The 25,970-nt window shown below is 35.2% G+C and overlaps 2 protein-coding genes and 2 pseudogenes across 2 annotated transcripts; 3 read left to right on the top strand and 1 right to left on the bottom strand.

Moving 5' to 3' along the window:
• On the top strand, positions 1-2,700 carry LOC113773767 (annotated as a pseudogene).
• A 4,435-nt stretch (positions 2,701-7,135) lies between these two features.
• LOC113775169 (zingipain-2-like) lies at positions 7,136-8,552 on the top strand. The gene is made up of 2 exons (XM_027319930.1): positions 7,136-7,656; positions 7,764-8,552. The coding sequence occupies exons 1-2, from the start codon at positions 7,221-7,223 to the stop codon at positions 8,339-8,341; spliced, it is 1,014 nt and encodes a 337-aa protein (XP_027175731.1). The 5' UTR covers positions 7,136-7,220; the 3' UTR covers positions 8,342-8,552.
• An 8,008-nt stretch (positions 8,553-16,560) lies between these two features.
• On the top strand, positions 16,561-17,977 carry LOC113775206 (zingipain-2-like). The gene is made up of 2 exons (XM_027319980.1): positions 16,561-17,081; positions 17,189-17,977. Exons 1-2 carry the CDS (start codon positions 16,646-16,648, stop codon positions 17,764-17,766), a joined length of 1,014 nt encoding a protein of 337 aa, XP_027175781.1. The 5' UTR covers positions 16,561-16,645; the 3' UTR covers positions 17,767-17,977.
• A 3,016-nt stretch (positions 17,978-20,993) lies between these two features.
• LOC113775952 lies at positions 20,994-22,715 on the bottom strand (annotated as a pseudogene).
• Positions 22,716-25,970: the final 3,255 nt, after the last annotated feature.

Here is a 25,970-nt window from a genome sequence, read left to right on the forward strand (position 1 = left end):
ATGATGGAAATTAATGTGGCTTTGCTTGATGTGAGCAAATATATGCCCATTCTATTTGCTCAATTTGTGAGTATAACATAATTATTGTTTTTTGAATCTATTCTAACTTTATTTTGAGTAGTGTAGACGAGCATTCACTGAAAAATATGACATGAGGTGAAGGTACTTGAAATATTTTTTGATATTTTTGCAAAAGTAAAAATAATCATGGAGTTTTTTGAGAATGGCTTCTAGTGCATCACTAGACTACTGGCCATAGAAAAAATTAAAAAAATTACTTATGAGTAAATATACGCCTACACTATTTGGCAAAAATATATGGATGAGAAATTTCTCATCGAAGATTGGTTCCATGTATTTGGACCACTAAGCGATTATTTGAAAAAATTCGAGAATATCATATCTTTGTTATTTTATTTGTGTTGAAAAAATAAATCTCAAGCTTGAGTCAAGGATATGATACACATCGAGAGGGATAAGACAAAAGTCTAATATATGTTAAAAATCACCTATGAGGATACAACCACCTAGGGACTGGAGATCCCAAGAACTAGGTCAGAGACAAACGAATTATAGAGTGATTTGGTTGATTAATATGCACTACTTTGATTATATTGTCTATCCCTATGATGTAAGTGCATTTGTGATCCTATGACGATAAGTGAGGTTGGGATTTTTATTCCCTTAATGAGTTCTATAACCCTTATGGGTGGGATGTCTAAGTCATAGGAGCATCCTTGATAGACTCACCTATATGAGTGTGGAAGTAGAGCCGCTTCCTATGAGAATTTGGGCTGGTTCTTTAGAGCACTCATGAAAACCGGGATAAAGCACAAGGCCATAAATGTGCTGGCTTATGAAACCTATTTTAGAACACTGAAAGGTTCATGTGTGTGATACGATTTCACGTGCCTTCAAATAGTCATCGTTTAAAGGCTACGTCCACTTTGACTCTAGCACGGGAATTGTTGAGCACTAAGTGAAGGTTTAAAGGCATTGCCACCTTCATTATGCATGAATTTTTAATCTTTGCCCTATTAAGTGTTAAGTTTTGAATATTATATTTTTTTATTAAAATAAGTGGGGGATTGTTGGATATTTTAATAAAAAATATCACATATTTATTTTGAATTCAAATAAAATAAATTACAAATTCTTTAAATAAATTTTCAGTTACAAATTGAAACATTTAAATGTGTAACTTATGGGATTTATGCCTTGCTTTTTAACTTATGTAATGATTAGGTTTTATGAAATCATTTAGTAATTTTTTCCGTTATACAATGAATCTAGACTTTTCAATTTGTAACTGAAATATGAGGTGTTAATTCCTATTAATGTTGGTATTTTAATATTCCAAATTTCTTAGCCTATATATAAGGCATCTATCAACCAAACCAAATATATAATTTGCTCTCTATACTACCTTCTATTTTTCCTCCACTACTATAAGAGTTTATAGGGCAAAGAACAGTGTTAGTGTGAGGTTTCTGTCTTGCTCCAATAGTGTAGATTGGAGTAGATTACAATGTATCCTGGAGTAGATTGGCTGGGCTGTTGTATCTTGGAGGCGACGTGTTGAGACCTACTACACCGGAGGATACTTCGTAGGGGCGCGAATCGTCTTAAAGAGAGCGACTTGGTCCGCGCCTCAACCCATGCCAAATTAACATTTTTATGGTACAAATTATTTGCATTTTTAATGCAATATTGAGGTATGAATTTTGGTTAATTTATTTGTTAAAATTTATTAGAGAAATTATTATTACTTATATGATTTATTTTGGTCTAGAACCAACATATCGAGTCATTCAACAAGGAAGGAAACTAAGTCTTACAAGCTTGGCATTAACCAATTTGCTGATTTGACCAATGAGGAGTTCGAACAACTAGCAACAAGTACAAGCAGTGGAGGAATGTAAAGGAACCTTGTTCAGGTAAAGGAGTGCAGTTCAGCTCCATGACTGGACAAAAGACAGCTGCCAGTCAGAGGAAGGATTAAGGCCAATGTGTAAGCTAGAATAGCCATCATTTTTCGAATTACTCACGCACCATTAAACATTTCAGCAGTTTCCCTAAGCTAACCCTCTTGAACACGAAATATTAGGGTTGTTGCTGGGCATTTCAGCAGTCGCAGCCATGGAAGGAATTCACCAGCTTAAAACTGGCAAGTTGATCTCCTTGTCTGAGCAAGAGCTTGTGGATTGTGACACTGCTGGTGAAGATCAAGGCTGCAATGGAGGTCTCATGGATGATGCATTTACCTTCATAATCAACAACAAAGGTCTTACTACTGAAGCCAATTATCAATATCAAGCAGTTGATGGAACTTGCAATACAAACAAAGAAGCTAAGCCTGCTGCCAAAATCACTGGATATGAAGATGTCCCTGCAAACAATGAGGCTGCACTTTTGAAGGCTGTGGCCAATCAACCTGTTTCAGTTGCCATTGATGCTAGTGGCAATGACTTCCAATTCTATTCAAGCGGCGTTTTCACTGGTGATTGTGGGACTGAATTTGACCATGGTGTGACAGCCGTCGGGTATGGTACAAGCTCTGATGGAACCAAATATTGGTTGGTTAAGAATTCTTGGGGAACTAGCTGGGGTGAGAATGGATACATCCTGATGCAAAGAGATATTGAAGCTAAAGAAGGCCTCTGTGGCATTGCGATGCAAGCTTCTTACCCTACTTCTTAATCACAGCTCAATTGGTGGAACGATTGATGAAGCTACCCTTGTACAAGAGCTATGCTTTGTCTGTAGACAACGGCTCTGTGCATTCTGATGTAATTGATTGCAGTATATATATACAGACAACAGCTCTGTGCAAACATTTACCTTTTCTACACATATAGAATTAATAGTTTCAAGGGTAGTTTAGTGGATTAATTGCCTCCCCAGCCTCCTATTTTTAAGAGCTTAATGTAGAGATTTTAATTACGTTAGCAACTACCAAATAAATAAGTAAATGCAATACAAGAAACCCTTAACCTTAAATATTTTCCAAGTGAAAAACATTTCTTGTGAAAAATATTTATGAGTGATCATAATTTTAATCACCGGCACACATATATTGTGTACCTTAAACACTAATTAATTTAAATAAAACCATAAGAGGCAGCAAAAATGTTTGCCTACTTTCTAAATTGACATCAAGTCAAACCCAAGGAAGGCAATTAAAATGAAAAAAAAAACTTGAATTTGGCTTGAAGATTGATAAGATTAGAGCCAAGATGACACATTCAAAAGTTGAGGATTTAACTAAGAACACGAGGAACTTAATTTCAAGGATTACTAATGGCATCATTTATACAAGTGTAAATGAGTCTAAGCAACCCAAACACTTCAGTGTTTAATTTTGTTTATTTATTTTAATGTGTTTAGCAATACGTACAAATTTGGCATATTTGCTTATCAAAAAATTGAACTAAAATAATCTTTAATCGAGTCAAGCTTGAATCAATTTATAATAACTTGAGTTTTTTTACACATAAATTTCTAATTTTATGCTGATTGAATTAAGTTCAAGTGAAATTTAAAATTTTACTGAGCACAAAATACTATTTATAATTAACTTGATTAGTTGGCAAACCAAACTCTTTTCTCATGGAGATCATTTTGAGAATCGAGTAATTTCATTTCTCTTTCAACCCTAGGAATTTACTCAAATAGACTAAAACTAAAAGAAAGTTAGGTACTTAATTCAGTCCCTGCGTGACATTTTGCTGCTCTAGTCCTTGCAAGTCGGCCTTAGTAACCACGGTGGCCCTTGCATGTTTCAGCGGTGGAGCCACATATAGTTGAGGGAGAACAATTGCACCCCCTCAATTTTGAGAAAATTATGTTTTAAGCTTAGAAAGTTCAGAAATTTCTAATATCGTTACTTATTTGCCCCTTCTAAAATTTTAAAAATTCCCTTTCCTATCATAGAGAGCTCCCAAAAACAATTAAAAAATTATAATCATTACCCTTCACAAGAGTGTTGGACTTACAAAAAATGTTAATTCAAAGGTAATTTTCAATATAAATTTGAAGCACAATTTAAATTAAAAAAGTATATTTACCATAGGAAAGTATAAATTTTTAAGATAGACATATTTATTGATTTTAAACCCTACTATTATCGTGCTATCGTAAATTGACGCCCTAACTCTAGGGTCCTGGTCCTGGCTCCGCCATTGGCATGCTCCGAACGGAACTCTAATGGAGACTTTATCAACTCCACAGAAATTGCTGCATGGGACATGAATTTCGAGGTCTTCGTCGTTACACTACAGTGCTGTCCTAATCCTTACACAAATTGCGGCGGCACTTGCATGTTCCGCGGGGAAGATTGAACTCCGATCGAAACTTCATCAACTTCTTCTGCAAGACTTGCCGCATAGACTTCATTGGCGAATCAGCTTCTTGGTTTACGCTACTTGAGGTCTTGGACGGCCATCAATTTTTGTCCTTACCCTTACCAATCGCCGAGCACATGAATGTTCCACGGGGAAGAATGAACTCCGGCAGTTTATCAACTTCTCCGACTAGACTTGCTGCGTAGACTTCGATGGCATTTCTTGTTTCACACTGATGTCACGATATTTACAGCGGCCGCCAATTTCTTCTGTTCTAGATACCAATAGTGGAGAACTTGCAGGTTCCCACTGGGACGGAAGAATGATCTCCAATGGCGAAATATTCTTGGTTACGCGCTACGTTTACCTGAGGTCTCGTGTCTTTATAGGCAAACCGGAAGATTATCTTCTGACCTATAAGTTCGAGCAATGCCTGATAGTAGAGAATTAGGATAGGAAATGGAAGGAGTACAAATATATGGAGCCACAAGTGGATTCCAGACACTGATACAGGGATGCCAACTACTAGTCGAGGGATTCATTGTGAGCTGGAAAAAGTGGAGGAGCTTATTTGTCAGCATAGGTGGAACAGGAACATCATATTCAGATCCTTCAATAGCAATGATGCACAAAAAATTTTAGCTATTCCTCTGAGTTTAGCTGATAGGGAAGATAGCTTTTATTGGCAACCAAAGGTGGGAGGGATGTACACTGTCAATTCTGGTTATAAGTTTCTGATGAAGCAACACAGGATGGGAGGCAGGTGCAGGCAGGAAGGAGCTAGCTCTAGCTATTCGGCAAGTGATTCGGAGTTAGCTCAGATGTGGAATACACTGTGGAGCTTAAACATCAAACATAAAATCAAATTCTTCATCTGGAAATGCATTCAAGGTGCTCTGCCTGTGAAAGCAGCAGTAAATAGACGAACGGGGGAGGGTGATCCGATATGTAAGATGTGTGGTTTAGCACAGGAGACAGTCGAACATCTTTTGCTGAATTGCCCCCACTCGGAAAACATATGGAAGGCATCTCCCATTCAGTGGGATGGAGCAAAGGAGCAGCAGGGAGATTTCAAAAGGTGGTGGTTAAGAATCTCTGAAGCAAGGCACAGGTCAGAAGGGATGGAACACATTGGATTAACTGCAAACATCCTGTGGCAGGTGTGGAAGGAAAGAAACAAAATAGAATTCGAGAATGCTAACTTCGATCCCCCCTTCAAATCTATAAGGAAAGCTCATTTGGAATGGTTAGAGCAGCAGCAGATAGAGTACAAAGAAAAAGAAGAGAGCACGTTTGAAACAGTCCCTAGGCAAGATGTTCAGCATCAGAATTATGTAAATGAAGGAGAAGTGCTAATGGAGGTGAATACAACCACGAAGCAAGGGCAGTTGTTTGTGGGAATTGGAGTCACAGTTCAGTTTTTTGCAAGGAACACGATGATAGGGTGGGCACTGAAAGACATTAGTTCTGGAAACAAAATCCTAGATGAAGCGTTGGCACTGAAGCTGGTGTTGTGTAAAGCTGTACAACGCAAGTGGAGCAATCTTAAGCTGAGATTTTGTAACAAAGAACTGTGGAGACAATTAAAATATCAGAGCCCAGCAAACAGCAAAATGGCAACAGTACTTGAAGACATCTCTCAGTTACAGAGATTGTTTTGCATGTGCTCTTTTGTTTTGGATAGGGAAGAAAATATGACAGTCAGTAAAACATTGAGTGTTGATGCGTTAAGCATTATTGTGGATGAGGAGCGACAGCTTCCTCAGTGTCTTTGAACACTTGTTTGTAGAGTTCCGATCGAGCCGTTGCTCGCACTTGTAATTTTTTTACCATGAAAGCAATGAAATCATCTTATCGTTTCGACAAAAAAAAAAAAAAAGATAGTAGAGAATTAATTGAGAAATCTGCAATTGTTATGCTTACTTTTCTTAGGTTATTTCTGGTAATTATTTCAATTTGACCGAACCATTGCTAAAAATTTTGACTAAGTTACATCAAGGCCTATCTGCACATGCTTTAATTTAGTTTAGTTTCCCTTCAATGATCACCAACTAAAGTGATTCACCACTATCTATACTGGGATTCTGGGATGTGCTGATGCACCACTATCTATACTGGGATGTATAGCAGCACATTACAAAAAATAGAATGGGAGCGCAATGTGTCCAGAAATTAGAGTTTAAAGTTGCAACGTGAATTTAAATAATGAGTTAGGGGTACAAAGTGAAATTTGATTAAGTGACTAATCAGTGCGTAATGCATACGAAATAAATTCTATAATTTTTTTTAACAATGTTAACTAAAATATGATCACCCTGAAAGTATATGCAAGAATGTGTCCAAGATCGAAATGAGGATGCAAATTGAGAATCAATCATAGGTGTAAAATGCAATTAGTCCATAGAAAACTTAAAAAGATGGATGGTTTAATCAAAATATCACTGTTAAACAGTTTGTTAAGTTCCGGTGCCTAATTTTAGTTAATATATCTGTCATAATGCTTCATTAATTTAGCCAGAAAGATGAACTGCCCTTTTTTTAACGTTCTTCTGGATCGGTCGACTTTCAGTTCAATATATTCTTCTGCTTAGACAAATACTTCCTACGTCTGCCCCAAAACCAACGCTCACGCATGCCAACCGATCTTCTGATTGCCGGTCAATCTTGGGCATAATTTTCCCAGAGTTTCTAGGACCAAAACGATGGAAATTCAGTCATAATTAACTCAGCTTTCCGAACTGAAATCTATAAATAGCTAGGTGGTATTCTGAATGGAAGCAGTGTGGCTTCCCATTAACATCTTTCGCACCATAATTTATTGGCTTTATACTTTCAGATTCTTTCATTCACTTGTTTCTTTGAGCTCTTAATCAAACAATGGCTTGGACATTCAATTCTATGCTGATTACTGCCGCATTCTTACTGCTGGCGATGTTGGCTTCTCAGGCTACGGCCCGGAGCTTGCATGAAGCCTCATTGACTGAAAAGCACGAGCAGTGGATGGTTGAACACGGACGGGTTTACAAGGATGAGGCAGAGAAGGCAAAGCGATTCAAGATTTTCAAGGAAACTGTGGAGTACATTGAGGCCTTCAACAAGGCTGGGAACAAGTCTTACGTGCTGGGCATTAACCGATTTGCTGACCTGACAAACGAAGAGTTCCTATCAGCCAGCACTGGGTACAACTACAAACCAAGGAAAGACGTATCTCAAGGAACTTCATTCAGGTATGCAGATGTCAGTGACGCTCCGCCTTCCATGGACTGGAGACACAAAGGTGCTGTCACTGGAGTCAAGGACCAGGCAGCTTGTGGTAAGTCTGATATTTGACCATCATTAGTATATGCTTTCCATGCCAAAATGTCTATATGAAGTTGGGCTAATTAGGATGAAAAACCCTTTTGGATAATGAAAATGCAGGATGTTGTTGGGCTTTTTCAACTGTTGCAGCCGTAGAAGGAATTCATAAACTCAAAGCCGGTGAGCTAATCTCGCTGTCTGAGCAACAGCTTGTTGACTGTGATACTAGTAGTAATCATGGCTGCAGCGGAGGTCGCATGGATAGTGCATTTAATTTCATTGCTAGCAATGGCATCGCCACTGAATCCGAGTACCCATATCAAGGAGCTGATGGCACTTGCAATAACGACCAAGGAGCTGTCCAGATCACAGGTTATGAAGATGTCCCTCAGAATAACGAGGATGCTCTTCTGCAGGCCGTGTCTAAACAACCCGTATCAGTTGGCATTGAAGGCAGCGGCATGGACTTCAAAAACTATAAAAGCGGCGTTTTCTCCGGCGATTGTGGGAATAACTTGGACCATGCCGTGACACTAGTTGGATACGGTACAAGTGAGGATGGAACCAAGTATTGGTTGGCTAAGAATTCCTGGGGAACTAGCTGGGGTGAGGATGGGTACATGCGCCTTCAGAGAGACACTGGTGCTCCAGAAGGCCTTTGTGGCATCGCCAGCCAGGCTTCTTATCCCACTGCTTAGAATAGTTTAAATGTTGAAATAATTGCTGGTGCTTCATTAATTAGAAAGCAATTCTGCTTTTTCTATATATCACGGTCTGATGTTATAAGCATGAAACTAGCATCTTGTGATGCAGTGCCTTTTATTACGTATCTCATATAGCCTTTATCAGCTCAACATGTATTGTTTCTTGTTTTTGCCAGAATAAATGATGTTTGGTCTCTTTAGTGAAGTATGATCTTCTTCTTTATTTATTATTTTTTTTTGGAGGAATAGTCTTTTTTTTTTTGTGCTGCCCATATATGCTGAGAAAAGAAATATTACCAGTCTAACTGGAAAGGAAGAATTAGTAATATTTGCGTGAACTTGTAATTCATTTTTGGTAATGAATTATGCACTCCACTTTTAACTTTATACATTCCCCCTTTTTGAGGTTTATCATGTGAAAATGCTAAAAGTTTAATGAGTTCTAGTACCTCAAATTTTCATACCAAAAAAATAGTATAGTTCAAGAGGTACTTGCATTTTTTCTTTGTGGCCTGGTCGACATGCCATCGGGATCAACCTCATAAACTTTAATTAACCAGTTGTTCCCATGTCACACTCTCGACCATTAAGCGATGGTTCACTTAAAGACTCACGAATCCTCTACTAAGCAATCGGAAAAGAAGCATACATGGTAATGTATCCATGCTCACCACAATGCGTTCCCCAGGAATTCTCATGTAACCAATAATCGCGTATATATACGTCACCAGAGTTGGCGCTTAAGGACTCTCTAGACTATCCTAAGAAAATACTTTGATCAATACCGCGTTACTCACGTGTATGTAAGTCTAGACAAGGACTCGATACAATTGTGCTTTATACGGTTCCATCCAGTCATTGTACATGTTTAAATTTTTTATGTACTAATGTATCATAATATTGTATTGAATATATGTCAAATATTATATATATATATATATATCACTTTTATCTTGAATACAATGATAGAATGTAATTGTATACCAAATAATGTAAAAAGTACACCAACTACATTGAGTCGCACTAGTCCTGAACCGTACGGGCCCCTCTCTACATAAGCCACTAGAGTTGGTGCTTAAGAGTACAACCACATAAATAAATACCTAAAAAACTTCACAACTTAGATAGAAAACTATCCAAATTAAAACTTGACACTAATAAAACAATAAGAAATTAGATAAAAATCTCCAAAGCTTTGGTTTATTTTGTTAGCATAGTTGTACTTCAACTAAGGATTCACTTTTTATACACTGATAGTGCAGTGATTTTTTTTAATAATAGCAGCTATAGATGTATCAACACATGTGCATTATTGAATTTCAAATTTGAATCCGTGTTATATGGCATGTTTAAAATTTGCTAGTATGAAAAAATTGGATGGTATTTATGTTATTTTTGAATTCTATATATTTTTAAAATATTTTACGTTAATTCTTCATTGTATATTTAGAAAAATATTCATAAATATATATTGAATTCCCAAACCTATGAGAGTTTAGGTCTAGATTTATTTTTTCAGATCTATAAGGGATTGGATTTGAGTTTGGACCAAACTAAACTTTTTGAGTTTGAATCTAGATCCAATTCAAAAAAGTTCAACTCAAACCCTATCTATTGATATATCTAATTCAAGCAATCATGTCTCCCCACTCCACCCTTGAGGCAAATGTGTTTGTATAAGACAATGGATGAAATGTTTGAAGATTTGTGTGATAGAAAGTAAAAGAAAAGGCTTCTAAAGCTTTTGAGATTGTAATAGAGTTGCTTCAAGGAAAGTCGAATGTTATTGGTGACATAATTTTCATGTGAAATTGAATTCCATACCAAGATTATATACATTTTTCCCACAGTTTGCTCTGTATTATATGTTTTGAACTTTTCTTTCACAGCGTTAATTAAATGATGCTTCTTCAACAGTAGCACTTCCACAAAAGTAAGTCAAACACAAGTAATGTCATGTTGTTTTCAGCTAATTGGTACCTCAATAATGCAATGTTTTCATAACCGGACTGGACCGGACCACGAATCGGACATCTCAACGGTCCGGTCTAGTGCTAAAACCGGAGATTAATGAAAAATCTTTTGAAACCAAATGAACCGGATGAACCGTGAAAAATCGTTTAGACCGTGAACCGGCGGCTTTGAAATTTTTCAAACAAAAACGATTTCAAGAATAAAGCCACTTAAGATTCGAACCCCAATCCTCAAGGCAACAAGAAAAATTTCTTAACAGTAGCCTACAGCCACAGAACAAACTTATTTTGTGTATAAATCTACTTAACTTATTAAGTGAAAAACTAAAAATTAAATTAAAAAAGAGAAACCCCAGCACTAGCGACTAAGACACATCGGCTCTTATTTCTTTGTTTTGCTTAACTTCCTCGTCGGCTCATCCTCCTCTATTCTATTTTCTTTTCCCTCTTCTCCTTTTAGCATTTCAGCCATGGATTGAATTATTTTTGCATGATTTCTTCGGCTTAGTTGCAGAGTTGCAGTTCGTGTAATGCACAGGTAAATTTTGAAGGAAATCTAAAGAAGCACTAATCTAGTAATCTGGTTTCTCTTTTTTTTTTTTTAACATGAATTCGTCCTTTTTTGTCTATTTTTGTTTATAGATAAAGATAATTCGAAGCCAAGCAATCATCATTGACTGGGGTTTTTTTGTTGCCATTGCCACTGACCAATCCAGTGAAGGTCTTCAAGGTATGAATTTATTCCATTAGTTTTTTTTTAATTTTAGTTTCATTTTATAACTATTATTTTTCTCTTCGATTATTTTTTTTTAATTTCTGGTTTGTACCCTTTTTGCTTTGTTGGGGGAATACAAGTAAAAAGTAGGTGGTTTTTTTTTTTGATTGATGCAAACAGTCCAACTTGGTTTTTTTGTTTGACTGATGTTCAAGAGAAAATAATTGGTAATATAACATGTTAATTGGTGATGTTTAGTAGCAATTAAATTTTTTGTGTTTGGTTGTATCTTTGTTTTTCAAAATTTCTCACCTTTTTTTTTGAGTTTGAACAATTACATTTATATTTTTGTAATAAACTCTTAACCTTTTTCAAGTTAAATTGATGAAGTTGTGAAGGTGGTGCTATTGCCTTGTGATACCAATGATGGAAGTTTGTTATTCAAATTGTTTGCCTTGAATATGAGTTGGACGCTTTTATGAATGTTTTTTAGGAATGTGAAAAAATGTTAACATTTATTTCTATTTATTTTTGTGTTTTTGTTTGTGATAATTGGTGAACATCTGAACTATATCTATTCATGTTTGTAATGAATTTAGGAAAACTTGCGGTGAATTATGATATTTTGGTTATGTTTATCATTCCATTTCATGTATAAATTTTAAAAATTTTATTATTATCTCAACTTAAATTTATTTTTAAAGTGTGTTGATGAATGCATTTTAAGGACTTAAGTTATCAATAACTATGTTGGATTGTGCATGAGTCGTCAAGTTCAAGTGTAGAGTGACAACCTGTGACTGTGTAGAGAGACGACCTGTGACTGTGAGTGCATGGTACTGAAGTTGCAAGCATAAAATAAAAAAAAAATCAATGAACCGATGAATCGGCATGTCGGACCGCGAACTGCTCCCTTCTCTGTTCACTGGCCGGTTCGAGTTTAGAAACATTGCAATTATGCAAGAGAGTACGAATTAAAATAAAATTTTTGGCTGTGACTTCCACAGTTAGACTAACCTAGTCTACACAATATACAAAGGAGGAGGAGTCCACTATGTGGTGCCAGTACATATTTGCCATTTTTTAAAGGAAAAATCGTTCAAAACGTCTCTCACATTTTATAAAATGACTTTTTTTTTCCCTCACTTTTAAAAGTGTAATTTTACGTCCCTTACAAATTCATATTGGTCAAATTTGGTCCCTACCTAGGTATCCGACTAATTTTTGGTCGGAATTCATCACGTGCCTTGCATGTGATTATGTTTTAGGGGTAAAATTGTCAAATCAAAATTTACATAATCCATCTATAATCCCTTACATTTCACAAAATAAATTGTTTCGTCCCTCACATTCACAAAATAAATTTTTCATCCCTCACATTTCACAAAATAAATTTTTTCATCTCTCATTGACCATGTACACAAATAGTTTTTTTTTTAAAATTCATGTATATATCTATTTGATTTCACCTGAACAATATGAATAGTATGTAATATATCTCTATTTTATTTCACTTAAACAAACTAATTGTAGTTGTGCATATGCTATTCAATAGATATATACATGAGTGTAAATCTAATAATTTATTTTAAACCCATATATATTTATATTTGATTTCACCATGTAAATTTATTTAATATTTACAACCTTTTCTATTTTGGTAATAATTCATTTATTAAGTTGTATAATAAGACCATCTAATTAATCAATGTTAATTCGAATTTTATAGTCATGCTAACAAACAATTTAAATCTAAAATTTTTACTGGCCACCTTTAAGACCAATAGTTGAATTTCTTACCTTATGATTATCTTAAAATTTAAAAGTGTCAATCACTTACTTTATTTTGTCATACTTTTCCTTTGTTTATTTTTTCTGTCCAAATTTAATTCGATATAAATGCTTGATAATGTTTAGAATTAAATATCTTCTTTGTTTTCAATTTTTGAGTAAAAGGAATGAACATGAGTAAAAAATTAACAATTTTTTTAAACCCCTGTATATATCTATTTTAATTTCACATGAACAGTACGTTCAGGTAAAATAAAATAGAAATATATTATATGCTATTCATATTATTCAGGTGAAATCAAATAGGTATATATTAATTTTAAAAAAAAAGTTATTCGTACACATGATCAATGAGGGATGAAAAATTTTATTTTTTAAAATATGAGGGATGAAAAAAATTTATTTTGTATAATGTGAGGGACGAAATAATTCATTTTGTGAAATGTAAGGGACTATGGATCGGATTATGTAAACTTTAATTTGACAATTTTGCCCTTCAAAAATGAGTACAAGCAAGGCACATGGTGGATTCCGATTAAAAACTAGTCGGAAACCTAGATAGGGACCAAATTTAACCAATATGAATTTGTAAGGGACATAAAAGTATACTTTTAAATGTAAGAGACGCAAAAAGTCATTTTGTAAAATGTGAAGGATGTTTTGAACATTTTCCCTTTTTTAAACTTCTTGTAATATCTTCACTAGTAAGAGTATTTACCTTTTGTACACATATAAAATTAATAGTTTCAAGGGTAGTTTACTGAATTAATTGCTTCCCCAGCCTCCTATTTTTAAGAGCTTAATGTAGAGATTTTAATTACGTTGGCAACTACCAAATAAATAAGTAAATGCAATACAAGAAACCCTCACCATAAATATTTTCCAAGTGAAAAACATTTCTTGTGAAAAATATTTATGAGTGATCATAATTTTAATCACCGGCACACATATATTGTGTACCTTAAACACTAATTAATTTAAATAAAACCATAAGAGGCAGCAAAAATGTTTGCCTACTTTCTAAATTGACATCAAGTCAAACCCAAGGAAGGCAATTAAAATGAAAAAAAAAACTTGAATTTGGCTTGAAGATTGATAAGATTAGAGCCAAGATGACACATTCAAAAGTTGAGGATTTAACTAAGAACACGAGGAACTTAATTTCAAGGATTACTAATGGCATCATTTATACAAGTGTAAATGAGTCTAAGCAACCCAAACACTTCAGTGTTTAATTTTGTTTATTTATTTTAATGTGTTCAGCAATACGTTCAAATTTGGCATATTTGCTTATCAAAAAATTGAACTAAAATAATCTTTAATCGAGTCAAGCTTGAATCAATTTATAATAACTTGAGTTTTTTTACACATAAATTTCTAATTTTATGCTGATTGAATTAAGTTCAAGTGAAATTTAAAATTTTACTGAGCACAAAATACTATTTATAATTAACTTGATTAGTTGGCAAACCAAACTCTTTTCTCATGGAGATCATTTTGAGAATCGAGTAATTTCTCTTTCAACCCTAGGAGTTTACTCAAATAGACTAAAACTAAAATAAAGTTAGGTACTTAATTCACTCTCTGCATGACATTTTGCTGCTCTAGTCCTTGCAAGTCGGCCTTAGTAACCGCGGTCGCACTTGCATGTTTCAGCGGTGGAGCCACATATAGTTGAGGGAGAACAATTGCACCCCCTCAATTTTGAGAAAATTATGTTTTAAGCTTAGAAAGTTCAGAAATTTCTAATATGGTTACTTATTTGCCCCTTCTAAAATTTTAAAAATTCCCTTTCCTATCATACAGAGCTCCCAAAAATAATTAAAAAATTATAATCATTACCCTTCACAAGAGTGTTAGACTTACCAAAAATGTTAATTCAAAGGTATTTTTCACTATAAATTTTAAGCACAATTTAAATTAAAAAAAGTATATTTACCATAGGAGAGTATGAATTTTTAAGATGGACATATTTAGTGGTTTTAAACTCTACTATTATCGTGCTATCGTAAATTGACGCCCTAACTCTAGGGTCCTGGCTCCGCCATTGGCATGTTCCGAACGGAACTCTAATGGAGACTTTATCAACTCCACAGAAATTGCTGCATGGGACATGAATTTCGAGGTCTTCGTCGTTACACTGCAGTAAATTACTTGAGGTCCCGGTCTTTACATTTCTTTAACAGCCATCAACTTCTGCTGTCTAATCCTTACACAAATTGCGGCGGCACTTGCATGTTCCGCGGGGCAGATTGAACTCCGATCGAAACTTCATCAACTTCTTCTGCAAGACTTGCCGTATAGACTTCATTGGCGAATCAGCTTCTTGGTTTACAAATTACTGAGGTCTTGCTCATTACAGGTCTTGAACAGCCATCAATTTTTGTCCTTACCCTTACCAATCGCGGAGCACAAGAATGTTCGACGGGGAAGAATGAACTCCGACAGTTTATCAACTTCTCCGACTAGACTTGCTGCGTAGACTTCGATGGCATCTTCTTGTTCAACTAAAGTGATTCTGGGATGTGCTGATGCACCACTAGCTAAACTGGGATGTAATCTGGATAGATGTTTTGTGATTTTTGAATCATGTCCTCGTGAACTATTCTTTGCTTTTGATGAGGACAATAGACGGGTTTACCGTCCCCATCTGTTGTACTTTTCCTTATTATTTACCTAAAAAAAATCAAGTTGAATTATACCCTTAACTCGTGTTTATTTTGAACGTTGCATTCAAAACTCCAATTTTTGGATACATTGCATCACCTGATTTGATATTAGTGTGGTGGTCATATATAGATCTTTCCAAATGTGAAAGATGCAAACATTTTTTTTTGTAACACACCTCACCGCTTTTCAATATATTATATTATTTTTTATTTTCATATTTCTTTTATTACTTAAATATTAGATAAACTGCAAGAGCATAAGGTACAAATGTCTAAGTAAGAAATAGTGCATAATTTCAGGATAGGTTTCATTAGAAGTAAAGGGGAATAAAGTTGTTTATAAATAGACCATTCACTAAAGAGTATCACATATAACTAATTCTTAATAGTTTGATAAAGTTTATTACAGCAGTAATGGTTTCAATCAGAATAATCCATTATGAGTAGCATATATTATTTATATGTCATATAAACGTTTTACTTGATAAACGAGCTATGTACATAAAATTTGACGAATTATTCTATGTTAATTTTTGAAAAACTTGTAACAATAGATTCAAACTAAATTAGAATGGAACCGCAATGCGTCCAGAAATTAGAGTTTAAAGTTGCAACGTGAATTTAAACAATGAGTTAGGGGTACTAATCAGTGCGTAATGCATACGAAATAAATTCCTATAATTTTTTTTAACAATGTTAACAATTTGACTAAAATATGATCACCCTGAAAGTATATGCAAGAATGTGTCCAAGATCGAAATGAGGATGCAAATTGAGAATCAATCATAATGCTTCATTAATTTAGCCAGAAAGATGAACTGCCCTTTTTTTAACGTTCTTCTGGATCGGTCGACTTTTAGTTCAATTTATTCTTCTGCTTAGACAAATACTTCCTACGTCTGCCCCAAAACCAACGCTCACGCATGCCAACCGATCTTCTGATTGCCGGTCAATCTTGGGCATAATTTTCCCAGAGTTTCTAGGACCAAAACGATGGAAATTCAGTCATAATTAAAATCTATAAATAGCTAGGTGGTATTCTGAATGGAAGCAGTGTGGCTTCCCATTAACATCTTTCGCACCATAATTTATTGGCTTTATACTTTCAGATTCTTTCATTCACTTGTTTCTTTGAGCTCTTAATCAAACAATGGCTTGGACATTCAATTCTATGCTGATTGCTGCCGCATTCTTACTGCTGGCGATGTTGGCTTCTCAGGCTACGGCCCGGAGCTTGCATGAAGCCTCATTGACTGAAAAGCACGAGCAGTGGATGGTTGAACACGGACGGGTTTACAAGGATGAGGCAGAGAAGGCAAAGCGATTCAAGATTTTCAAGGAAACTGTGGAGTACATTGAGGCCTTCAACAAGGCTGGGAACAAGTCTTACGTGCTGGGCATTAACCGATTTGCTGACCTGACAAACGAAGAGTTCCTATCAGCCAGCACTGGGTACAACTACAAACCAAGGAAAGACGTATCTCAAGGAACTTCATTCAGGTATGCAGATGTCAGTGACGCTCCGCCTTCCATGGACTGGAGACACAAAGGTGCTGTCACTGGAGTCAAGGACCAGGCAGCTTGTGGTAAGTCTGATATTTGACCATCATTAGTATATGCTTTCCATGCCAAAATGTCTATATGAAGTTGGGCTAATTAGGATGAAAAACCCTTTTGGATAATGAAAATGCAGGATGTTGTTGGGCTTTTTCAACTGTTGCAGCCGTAGAAGGAATTCATAAACTCAAAGCCGGTGAGCTAATCTCGCTGTCTGAGCAACAGCTTGTTGACTGTGATACTAGTAGTAATCATGGCTGCAGCGGAGGTCGCATGGATAGTGCATTTAATTTCATTGCTAGCAATGGCATCGCCACTGAATCCGAGTACCCATATCAAGGAGCTGATGGCACTTGCAATAACGACCAAGGAGCTGTCCAGATCACAGGTTATGAAGATGTCCCTCAGAATAACGAGGATGCTCTTCTGCAGGCCGTGTCTAAACAACCCGTATCAGTTGGCATTGAAGGCAGCGGCATGGACTTCAAAAACTATAAAAGCGGCGTTTTCTCCGGCGATTGTGGGAATAACTTGGACCATGCCGTGACACTAGTTGGATACGGTACAAGTGAGGATGGAACCAAGCATTGGTTGGCTAAGAATTCCTGGGGAACTAGCTGGGGTGAGGATGGGTACATGCGCCTTCAGAGAGACACTGGTGCTCCAGAAGGCCTTTGTGGCATCGCCAGCCAGGCTTCTTATCCCACTGCTTAGAATAGTTTAAATGTTGAAATAATTGCTGGTGCTTCATTAATTAGAAAGCAATTCTGCTTTTTCTATATATCACGGTCTGATGTTATAAGCATGAAACTAGCATCTTGTGATGCAGTGCCTTTTATTACGTATCTCATATAGCCTTTATCAGCTCAACATGTATTGTTTCTTGTTTTTGCCAGAATAAATGATGTTTGGTCTCTTTAGTGAAGTATGATCTTCTTCTTTATTTATTATTTTTTTTTGGAGGAATAGTCTTTTTTTTTTTGTGCTGCCCATATATGCTGAGAAAAGAAATATTACCAGTCTAACTGGAAAGGAAGAATTAGTAATATTTGCGTGAACTTGTAATTCATTTTTGGTAATGAATTATGCACTCCACTTTTAACTTTATACATTCCCCCTTTTTGAGGTTTATTATGTGAAAATGCCAAAAGTTTAATGAGTTCTAGTACCTCAAATTTTCATACCAAAAGAATAGTATAGTTTAAGAGGTACTTGCATTTTAGTCTTTGTGGCCTGGTCGACATGCCATCGGGATCAACCTCATAAACTTTAATTAACTGATTATACATTCCTCAGCTCTGGTGGACATTGATATTTTGTCATCCTTTTCCTATCAAATTTGTTGAAATATCCGTAGCCATTTAGTTCACATGTCTTTTTTCATCTAAGGATTGACTTTTAAGTGGCAAAAACATTTAGCAGATGCTGTTATATATATTTTTTATTCTCTATATATAGATCTATTGTAAAAGCAGGATATGCTCTGCTATGTATATTTCCTCTTATTGAATATCATAAACCAGTTGCCCCTCCTGGACAGCTCGTTTGGTCACGACAGCTCCTAAGCAGTCGTTGTTCATCTCCCCCACCAGAGATCGAGTCCCAGGGTTAACGTGCTCGAGGTGACGGGGCCTCTCCTCTGGGGCCGGGGGGATTAGTTGGGTTCAGTTTACCCGGTGATCCGGATACCCCTCCGTCTAGAAAAAAAAAAAAAGAAAAAAAAATATCATAAACCAGTTGTTCCCATGTCACACTCTCGACCATTAAGCGATGGTTCACTTAAAGACTCACGAATCCTCTACTAAGCAATCGGATAAGAAGCATACATGGTAATGTATCCATGCTCACCCCAGTGCGTTCCCCAGGAATTCTCAAGTAACCAATAATCGCGTATATATACGTCACCAGAGTTGGCGCTTAAGGACTCTCTAGACTATCCTAAGAAAATACTTTGATCAATACCGCGTTACTCACGTGTATGTAAGTCTAGACAAGGACTCGATACAATTGTGCTTTATACGGTTCCATCCAGTCATTGTACATGTTTAAATTTTTTATGTACTAATGTATCATAATATTGTATTGAATATATGTCAAATATTTTATTTATATATATCACTTTTATCTTGAATACAATGATATAATGTAATTGTATACCAAATAATGTAAAAAGTACAACAACTAAATTGAATCGCACTAGTCCTGAACCGTACGGGCCCCTCTCTACATATGCCACTAGAGTTGGTGCTTAAGAGTACAACCACATAAATAAATACCTAAAAAACTTCTCAACTTAGATAGAAAACTATCCAAAACTTAACACTAATAAAACAATAAGAAATTAGATAAAAATCTCCAAAGCTTTGGTTTATTTTGTTAGCATAGTTGTACTTCAACTAAGGATTCATTTTTTATACACTGATAGTGCAGTGATTTTTTTTTAATAATAACAGCTATAGATGTATCAACACATGTGCATTATTGAATTTCAAATTTGAATTCGTGTTATATGGCATGTTTAAAATTTGCTAGTATGAAAAAAATTGTACACTAACAATGTATCAAAAACTTACTTTTTAACTAATATGTTCTTGAAGTTTTCCTTGCCTTGAAAAAAAAAAATTAGCAAGAAAGGTGAATATGCTAGCATGAAAAAAATTATACACTCACAATGTATAGAAAACTTACTCTTTAACTATAATATGTTCTTTAATTTTTCCCTACCTTGAGATCAAGTAGCAAGAAGGGTGAAACTAATATATATATACACACACACACACACATTCACTAACAATGTATAAAAAACTTAGGCCCTATTTGATAATGCAATTCATCACTTAAATTTAATGGATTCAGATCTTAACATGTTTAGATGCATTTGATAATAAAAAAAACACGTGAATTAATTAAATAGTACTGAATTTTCTAACCAAAATTTTCTCTAAACAATAAGTGATAAGTTATTTACTTTATCATTTAATGTAATATATACTCCAATATATCAAATTTAGCACTTAACAATCCAGTAACTTAATAGATTCAGATTCCAGTTTTATCAAACACACCCTTACACTTTAACTAATATGTTCTTGAATTTTTCCCTCCCTTAAAAAAATTACCAAGAAGGATCATTTAATGGATTCAGATTTCAATTTTATCAAACGTAATCCTACTCTTTAAAACAAATATGTTTTTGAATTTTTCCCTACCTTATAAAATAATTAGCAAGAAGGTGAGGTTTATAAAGTATGAAGGAAATAGAGGGATTTGAACCGAAGACCTTAATTGTTAGAGAATTAACCAAGGTCTCTTTGGTCATTAGACCAAGGTCTCTTTGGTTTAAAAATTATTTTAACCATTATCATTGGTAATTATCATTTAACATTATCTTTCATGTAAATTACGTCAAACAGACATATACGGCAAGGAAATAACTCTGATCTTGACATTATAACAGCGGAAAAGGAGAAAATTCCTGAAGCTTCGTTATATCTAAATCAAGTCTTAGTCCAATGGGGAACACCCCCCCCCCCCCCCTTTCCAAAGTTTAGAACACTTGGAGCAAATGGAAAAAATTTTAAAAGAAAAAAGATTCTTGATGCAATCTATTTCAAGACCATTTAACATGGCAAGGGACAGAAAAAAGTACATAAAAAATCCTTTTTCATCCAATTTATCGCCCACCTACCTTAAGCTCCAAAAGGAATTAGGAAAACGACATGCAACCAAAAGCCCAAAAGGAGACATAACTGAAGCATTTCTTCCAAGTTCCAAATTAATCCTTCCTTCTGGAGTTCCAAATTCCTTTGTGTTGTTTCGTTTTTTTTGGCTAGTTAGATGTCACAACATATATGATTGACATAATGATAAAGATTGCAACAATAATATGAGAAACGCGCAAAACATTCGTATACACAGACACAGCAGACACAACCTTGATCTTAGGCAGTAGGGTAAGAAGCTTGCATGGCAATGCCACAGAGACCTTCTTTGGCTTCAATGTCTCTCTGCATCAGGATGTATCCACTCTCACCCCAGCTAGTTCCCCAACAATTCTTGACCAACCAATATTTGGTTCCCTCAGAGCTTGTACCATATCCAACTGCTGTCACACCATGGTCTAGTTCAGTTCCACAATCCCCGGTGAAAACGCCGCTTAAATAGAATTGGAAGGCAGAGCCACTAGCATCAATGGCAACTGATACAGGTTGGTTGGCTACAGCCTTCAGAAGTGCAGCCTCATTGTTTGCAGGGACATCTTCATATCCAGTGATTTTGGCAGCGGAGCTAGCTTCTTTGTTAGTATTGCAAGTTCCATCGACAGCTTGATATGGATAATTGGCTTCAGTAGTGAGACCGTTGTTTTTAATTATGAAGGTAAATGCATCATCCATGAGACCTCCATTGCAGCCTTGATCTTCACCAGCAGTGTCACAATCCACTAGCTCTTGCTCAGACAATGAGATCAATTTACCAGTTTTGAGCGGGTGAATCCCTTCTAAAGCTGCAACAGCTGAAAATGCCCAACAACATCCTGCATTTTTGTGAACAAAAGGGTTATCCACAGTTAGTCCTTTGGAGAGAATTGTTCGGCAAATGTATATAAATTGAAAGACAAACTGCAATACTAGGCTAGCTTACCACATTGGCCCTGATCCTTAATTCCTGTGACTGCACCCTTCTTTCTCCAGTCCATGGAAAAACCTGGAATTGCACTCACTTGTTCATACCTGAACAAGGTTCCTGTACTTGTTGCGTGTTGCTTTGAACTCCGCATTGGTCAAGTCAGCAAACTGGTTAATCCCGAACTTGTAAGATTTAGTCCCAGCCTTGTTGAATGACTCAATGAACTCAACATTGTCCTTGAAAATCTTGTATCGGTCAGTTTCTCGACCTCATCCTTGTAAACACATCCGTAATGAGCCATCCACTTGATACGGTTTGAGGAACCCTTGGTTCCTTAACCCATCAATCCGTATCAGTAGGGCTACCTAGAAAGTTAATTAGATTGAATAATTGGGTAGTCATAGTGTTTTTAGTAGTATTTTTATTAGTTTTCTTATTGATTTTATGAATAAGGATTGTAATTGTGTGGAGAAGGAAGAAAGATTGTGATTGGAGCTGATTCAAGTCGAGTAGGGCACCCGACGTAAGACCCATCACATCGCCCATCATGTTCTGGTTCCTGTTTAGCTTGTAGAGCCACTAAGATGGGTGGTGATCATTGGTTCTGACATAGAGCCAGCCATGCTTCCGGCCAAATTACATAGTTTTGTTGGTTTAGGGTTTTATGTGTATCTTGTTTCCTTTTTAGAGTAGAACTCATTGTAACTTCTAAATAGGCATAGTTAGGGCATTTGTAATTATCAGACTTTTCTCCAAATAAATATGTCATTGGTTGGTGTTTATTAATTGTGAAAGTTTCTCTGATTTTTATGAATCTATGATTTATGGCTAGATTTCGTTCGTGTAATAATTCTCATTTGGAGGGTGTTCGTGAAACCCTTTTGTTTCCTACGCTTCTGCTACCGCACCACTGCTCGTGTTTTCCGATCACGTACTGAGGCTTCATGATTCAAGTTGCGGGACATGGCCTGAGAAGCCAACATTGCCAGCATCAGAAATGCAACAACAATAAGCTTCGAACTGAATTTTAAAGCCATTTCTTGGTAGTTCAAAGAAACAAACGCACAGAGGCTGCAAATTTCCTTGATACTGGAGTGAAAATAGAGGATGAAATTGAGAAGGCACACTGGACCCCATAGCTATTGGGAGCTATTTATAGACTTCATTTCTAACCTGCATCCCTCGTTAAGTCTTCTTGGCAATGAACTGAATTCAAGACCACTGAGACAGCCCGGCAAGTTATGGTAGAGATGGATTATCAAACCAGGATTCCGTAGAAGTTGCTCCATTAAAACCATATTTTATGCTATATGACCGTTTTTCATCTGTATTCTAATCTTGAGCTCTTCCTGGTGTTTTGGACATTGGTGAACTACTGGTTAAACATAAAAGTTAGAAGAAATTTGGATCCTAGTTTTGATATGTTTCTAACATTTTCCAACTTCATCAATACATTCACACAAGAGTCTAATTGTATTCAAACGGAACCTCCTTGGACCTTAAGTTAAAAAAAAAAAAAAAAAAAAAAAATTGGACTACCAAATCGTCATATCTAATTGGTGTGTTTTTTTTTTCTTTTTGGCTGGTCACAGTCACTGCTCACAGGGCATAGAATACTATGTGGAAGAATAGTACATCAGATAATATTCAACAAACTGTTTTAAGCGGGGATAAGAACGTAGGGGGTCCGGTATTTAAGGTTTTGGGACAGTTTTGTGATCAAAGTATTGATCAAGGGAGAATTGTAATTTGGGAAAATGACCTATTTCATCCCTCACATTTTGCAAAAATATTCTTTTCACCCCTCACTTTTAAAATGAAGCAAATTCATCCCTGACATTTAAAAATTAAAGCTATTACATCCCTGAACCTAATTTTCAATCTGAATCAAACCACCCAACAATCTAGTAATAAATTTCGAAAATAGAATTGATAGATCATTCGGTCAACTTCATCATATTCACGTGACATTTATTAAACCAAAAAAATAAAAATTATAACATAAAAGGTCATTCTTTATCTTGGAATAGTAGAGTTTTTTTTTTTTTAGTAAATTTTTTCATGCACCGTTAGTATGCTTGCTTGCGAATCTAGATGTGTATCATACATATAAAATTTGGTGTTTAAATTTAAATTAAAATGATATGGCGGTACATAAACCGTCAGTGTATACAATGATAATGTAGAAAAAATTAATCTTTCTTTTTTATGTTATAATTTTTTATTTTTAGGTTAATTAAATTTCACATGAATATCAAGTTGAGTTAACCAAGTGATCTACCAATTACACCCCCGAAATTTGTAATCAGATTGATTGGTGGTTTGATTCAGATTGAAATTTGGGTTCAGGGATGTAATAATTTTAGTTTTTAAATGTCAAGGACGAAATTGGTTCATTTTAAAAGTGAGGGACGAAAAGAATATTTTTGTGAAATGTGAAGGATGAAACCGATCATTTTCCCTTGTAATTTTGGTCTCTAATGTTTGGCCTGTGTATCAAATTGGTCCCCAATGTTTCAGTCAAACCACATTGAGTGCCCAAAATTTGTGATTTTAGGCAAATTTAGGACAATTAATGGAAATACAATAATGACTAACAATTAATATCAAGTTGCCGTTAATCAACAATTTTGACTTTGCACTTTTAGTCCCCCAATATTTTGATTTCAAATCACTATATTTTTCTCATTTTAAATAGTGATATTAAGGGTTTTAGCATGAATTGAGATACAAATTAGAATGAAATAGTGTTAAACGGGTAATAATAATTCTAATTAAACTTCTTTTTCTTTATTTTTATTTTATTTCATTTATTCTTGCTAATAATATAGTATATGTTTCTTTCTTTTGTATGGTTAGTCTCAAATTTAGTATTGACCATTGGTCATTTTTCTATTTCTGTTAGCTGTCCTAAATTGGCCTCAAAACACAAACTTTGGGGTGGATTTGTTTTGGTCGAAATATTAGGGATCAATTAATTTGACACACAAACCAAACATTAGGGACCAAAACTGCAATTCTCGCATTGATTAATGCTAAAGTGAGGCTTTATTTACAAAATCTTCAATTCATATAATGCATTTTTGTAGTCATTAACTACAAGACTAAACTAAACTAGAAACAAGTTTGAACTTGTCTTAAAAACATTGATAAAAGATGTGAACTAACATCTACCATATTCCGAATTAGATCTTCCACACTAGCCATGACCTTATTAATTTTTTTTAGTTTTATGTTTAATATACTGAATCAACTTGTGATGATCTGAGGATCCATTTAATTTCTCTGATAAAAGAAAACAAAATTGGATAGCCAAATTGTCATATCTGATTGGCAAGTTACTAAAAAATTTAGGCTTTTCTTTAAAACATTAACCAAATTAGAAACCAACATCAAAATTTTTTTTCCGAATTCGAACTTTACAAAAATGAGGTGCAGGACCTTGTCAGTTTTTGAAGCTATTGTTTAATGAACTTCTTTATCTTAAACGATATTAGCATCCTTTTCTTTTTTTTTTTTCAATACAACAATTACTTTTGGTCTTATATTAGGGGAAGGAGAATGGAGATGGACCAAACGGGCATACTTAAGATATCAACATCCATTTTTTTTTTTTAGAACTAGTCGTATATTAGGGCAAGGAAGATGGAGAAGAACCAAACGGGTGTACTTAAGCACCTTCTGGAAGTGAAACCAAGAAACTGGCAAATGCACCTAAAATGCAGGCAAAGGATCCGATCCCTGCCTACACTCAGGGAGGGATTAATCCCTTTTCCTGATGGCTATTGGGCTAGAACCCAATCGTTGATCTCAGCATCCATATAACTTTCTTTGTTTGTAGAAAAGTCTTGCTCGTCTTCAATATCAAACAGAACCAGCAACATGTAGTGGTATAAGAATGAATCTGGGAAACGTAACTGAGTAAAGTTCCAAGGGTAGTGTATTTGGACAATGCCAAACAATCATTACTTATTTAGTCCTTTTCATTAGTTTGTTTTGTCATTATGTATGAGAAGAAAACTCATTTCTAGAAAAAGAGAAAACAAAAAAATCCAAAGCCCAATCAATTTATATGATCCCAAAGGCTAATTATGACATTCTTCTAGCTGCATATTTGACAAAAAAAAAATGCAATATATCTTTTCAATATTTGATAGTCCTAGAAGTGCACTTGGAGAAAACTAGGAGTAATAGTTAAATGGGGTCTCTCTGTAATACTCGTGTTACTACATAAATCTTTTACTAGAGAGTTGTGGATTTCAGTATTTTCACTACAAATATGGTGCATCAAT

This window comes from Coffea eugenioides, chromosome 6 (genome assembly GCF_003713205.1).
Source record: "Coffea eugenioides isolate CCC68of chromosome 6, Ceug_1.0, whole genome shotgun sequence".
NCBI lineage: Eukaryota > Viridiplantae > Streptophyta > Magnoliopsida > Gentianales > Rubiaceae > Coffea > Coffea eugenioides.

Bases quoted from the DNA above. Each gene is read 5' to 3' on its own strand.
- LOC113775169 (XM_027319930.1), top strand. From the start codon at position 7,221: ATGGCTTGGACATTCAATTCTATGCTGATTACTGCCGCATTCTTACTG. The intron at 7,657-7,763 runs GTAAGTCTGATA...ATGAAAATGCAG, and splicing joins CAAGGACCAGGCAGCTTGTG to GATGTTGTTGGGCTTTTTCA.
- LOC113775206 (XM_027319980.1), top strand. From the start codon at position 16,646: ATGGCTTGGACATTCAATTCTATGCTGATTGCTGCCGCATTCTTACTG. The intron at 17,082-17,188 runs GTAAGTCTGATA...ATGAAAATGCAG, and splicing joins CAAGGACCAGGCAGCTTGTG to GATGTTGTTGGGCTTTTTCA.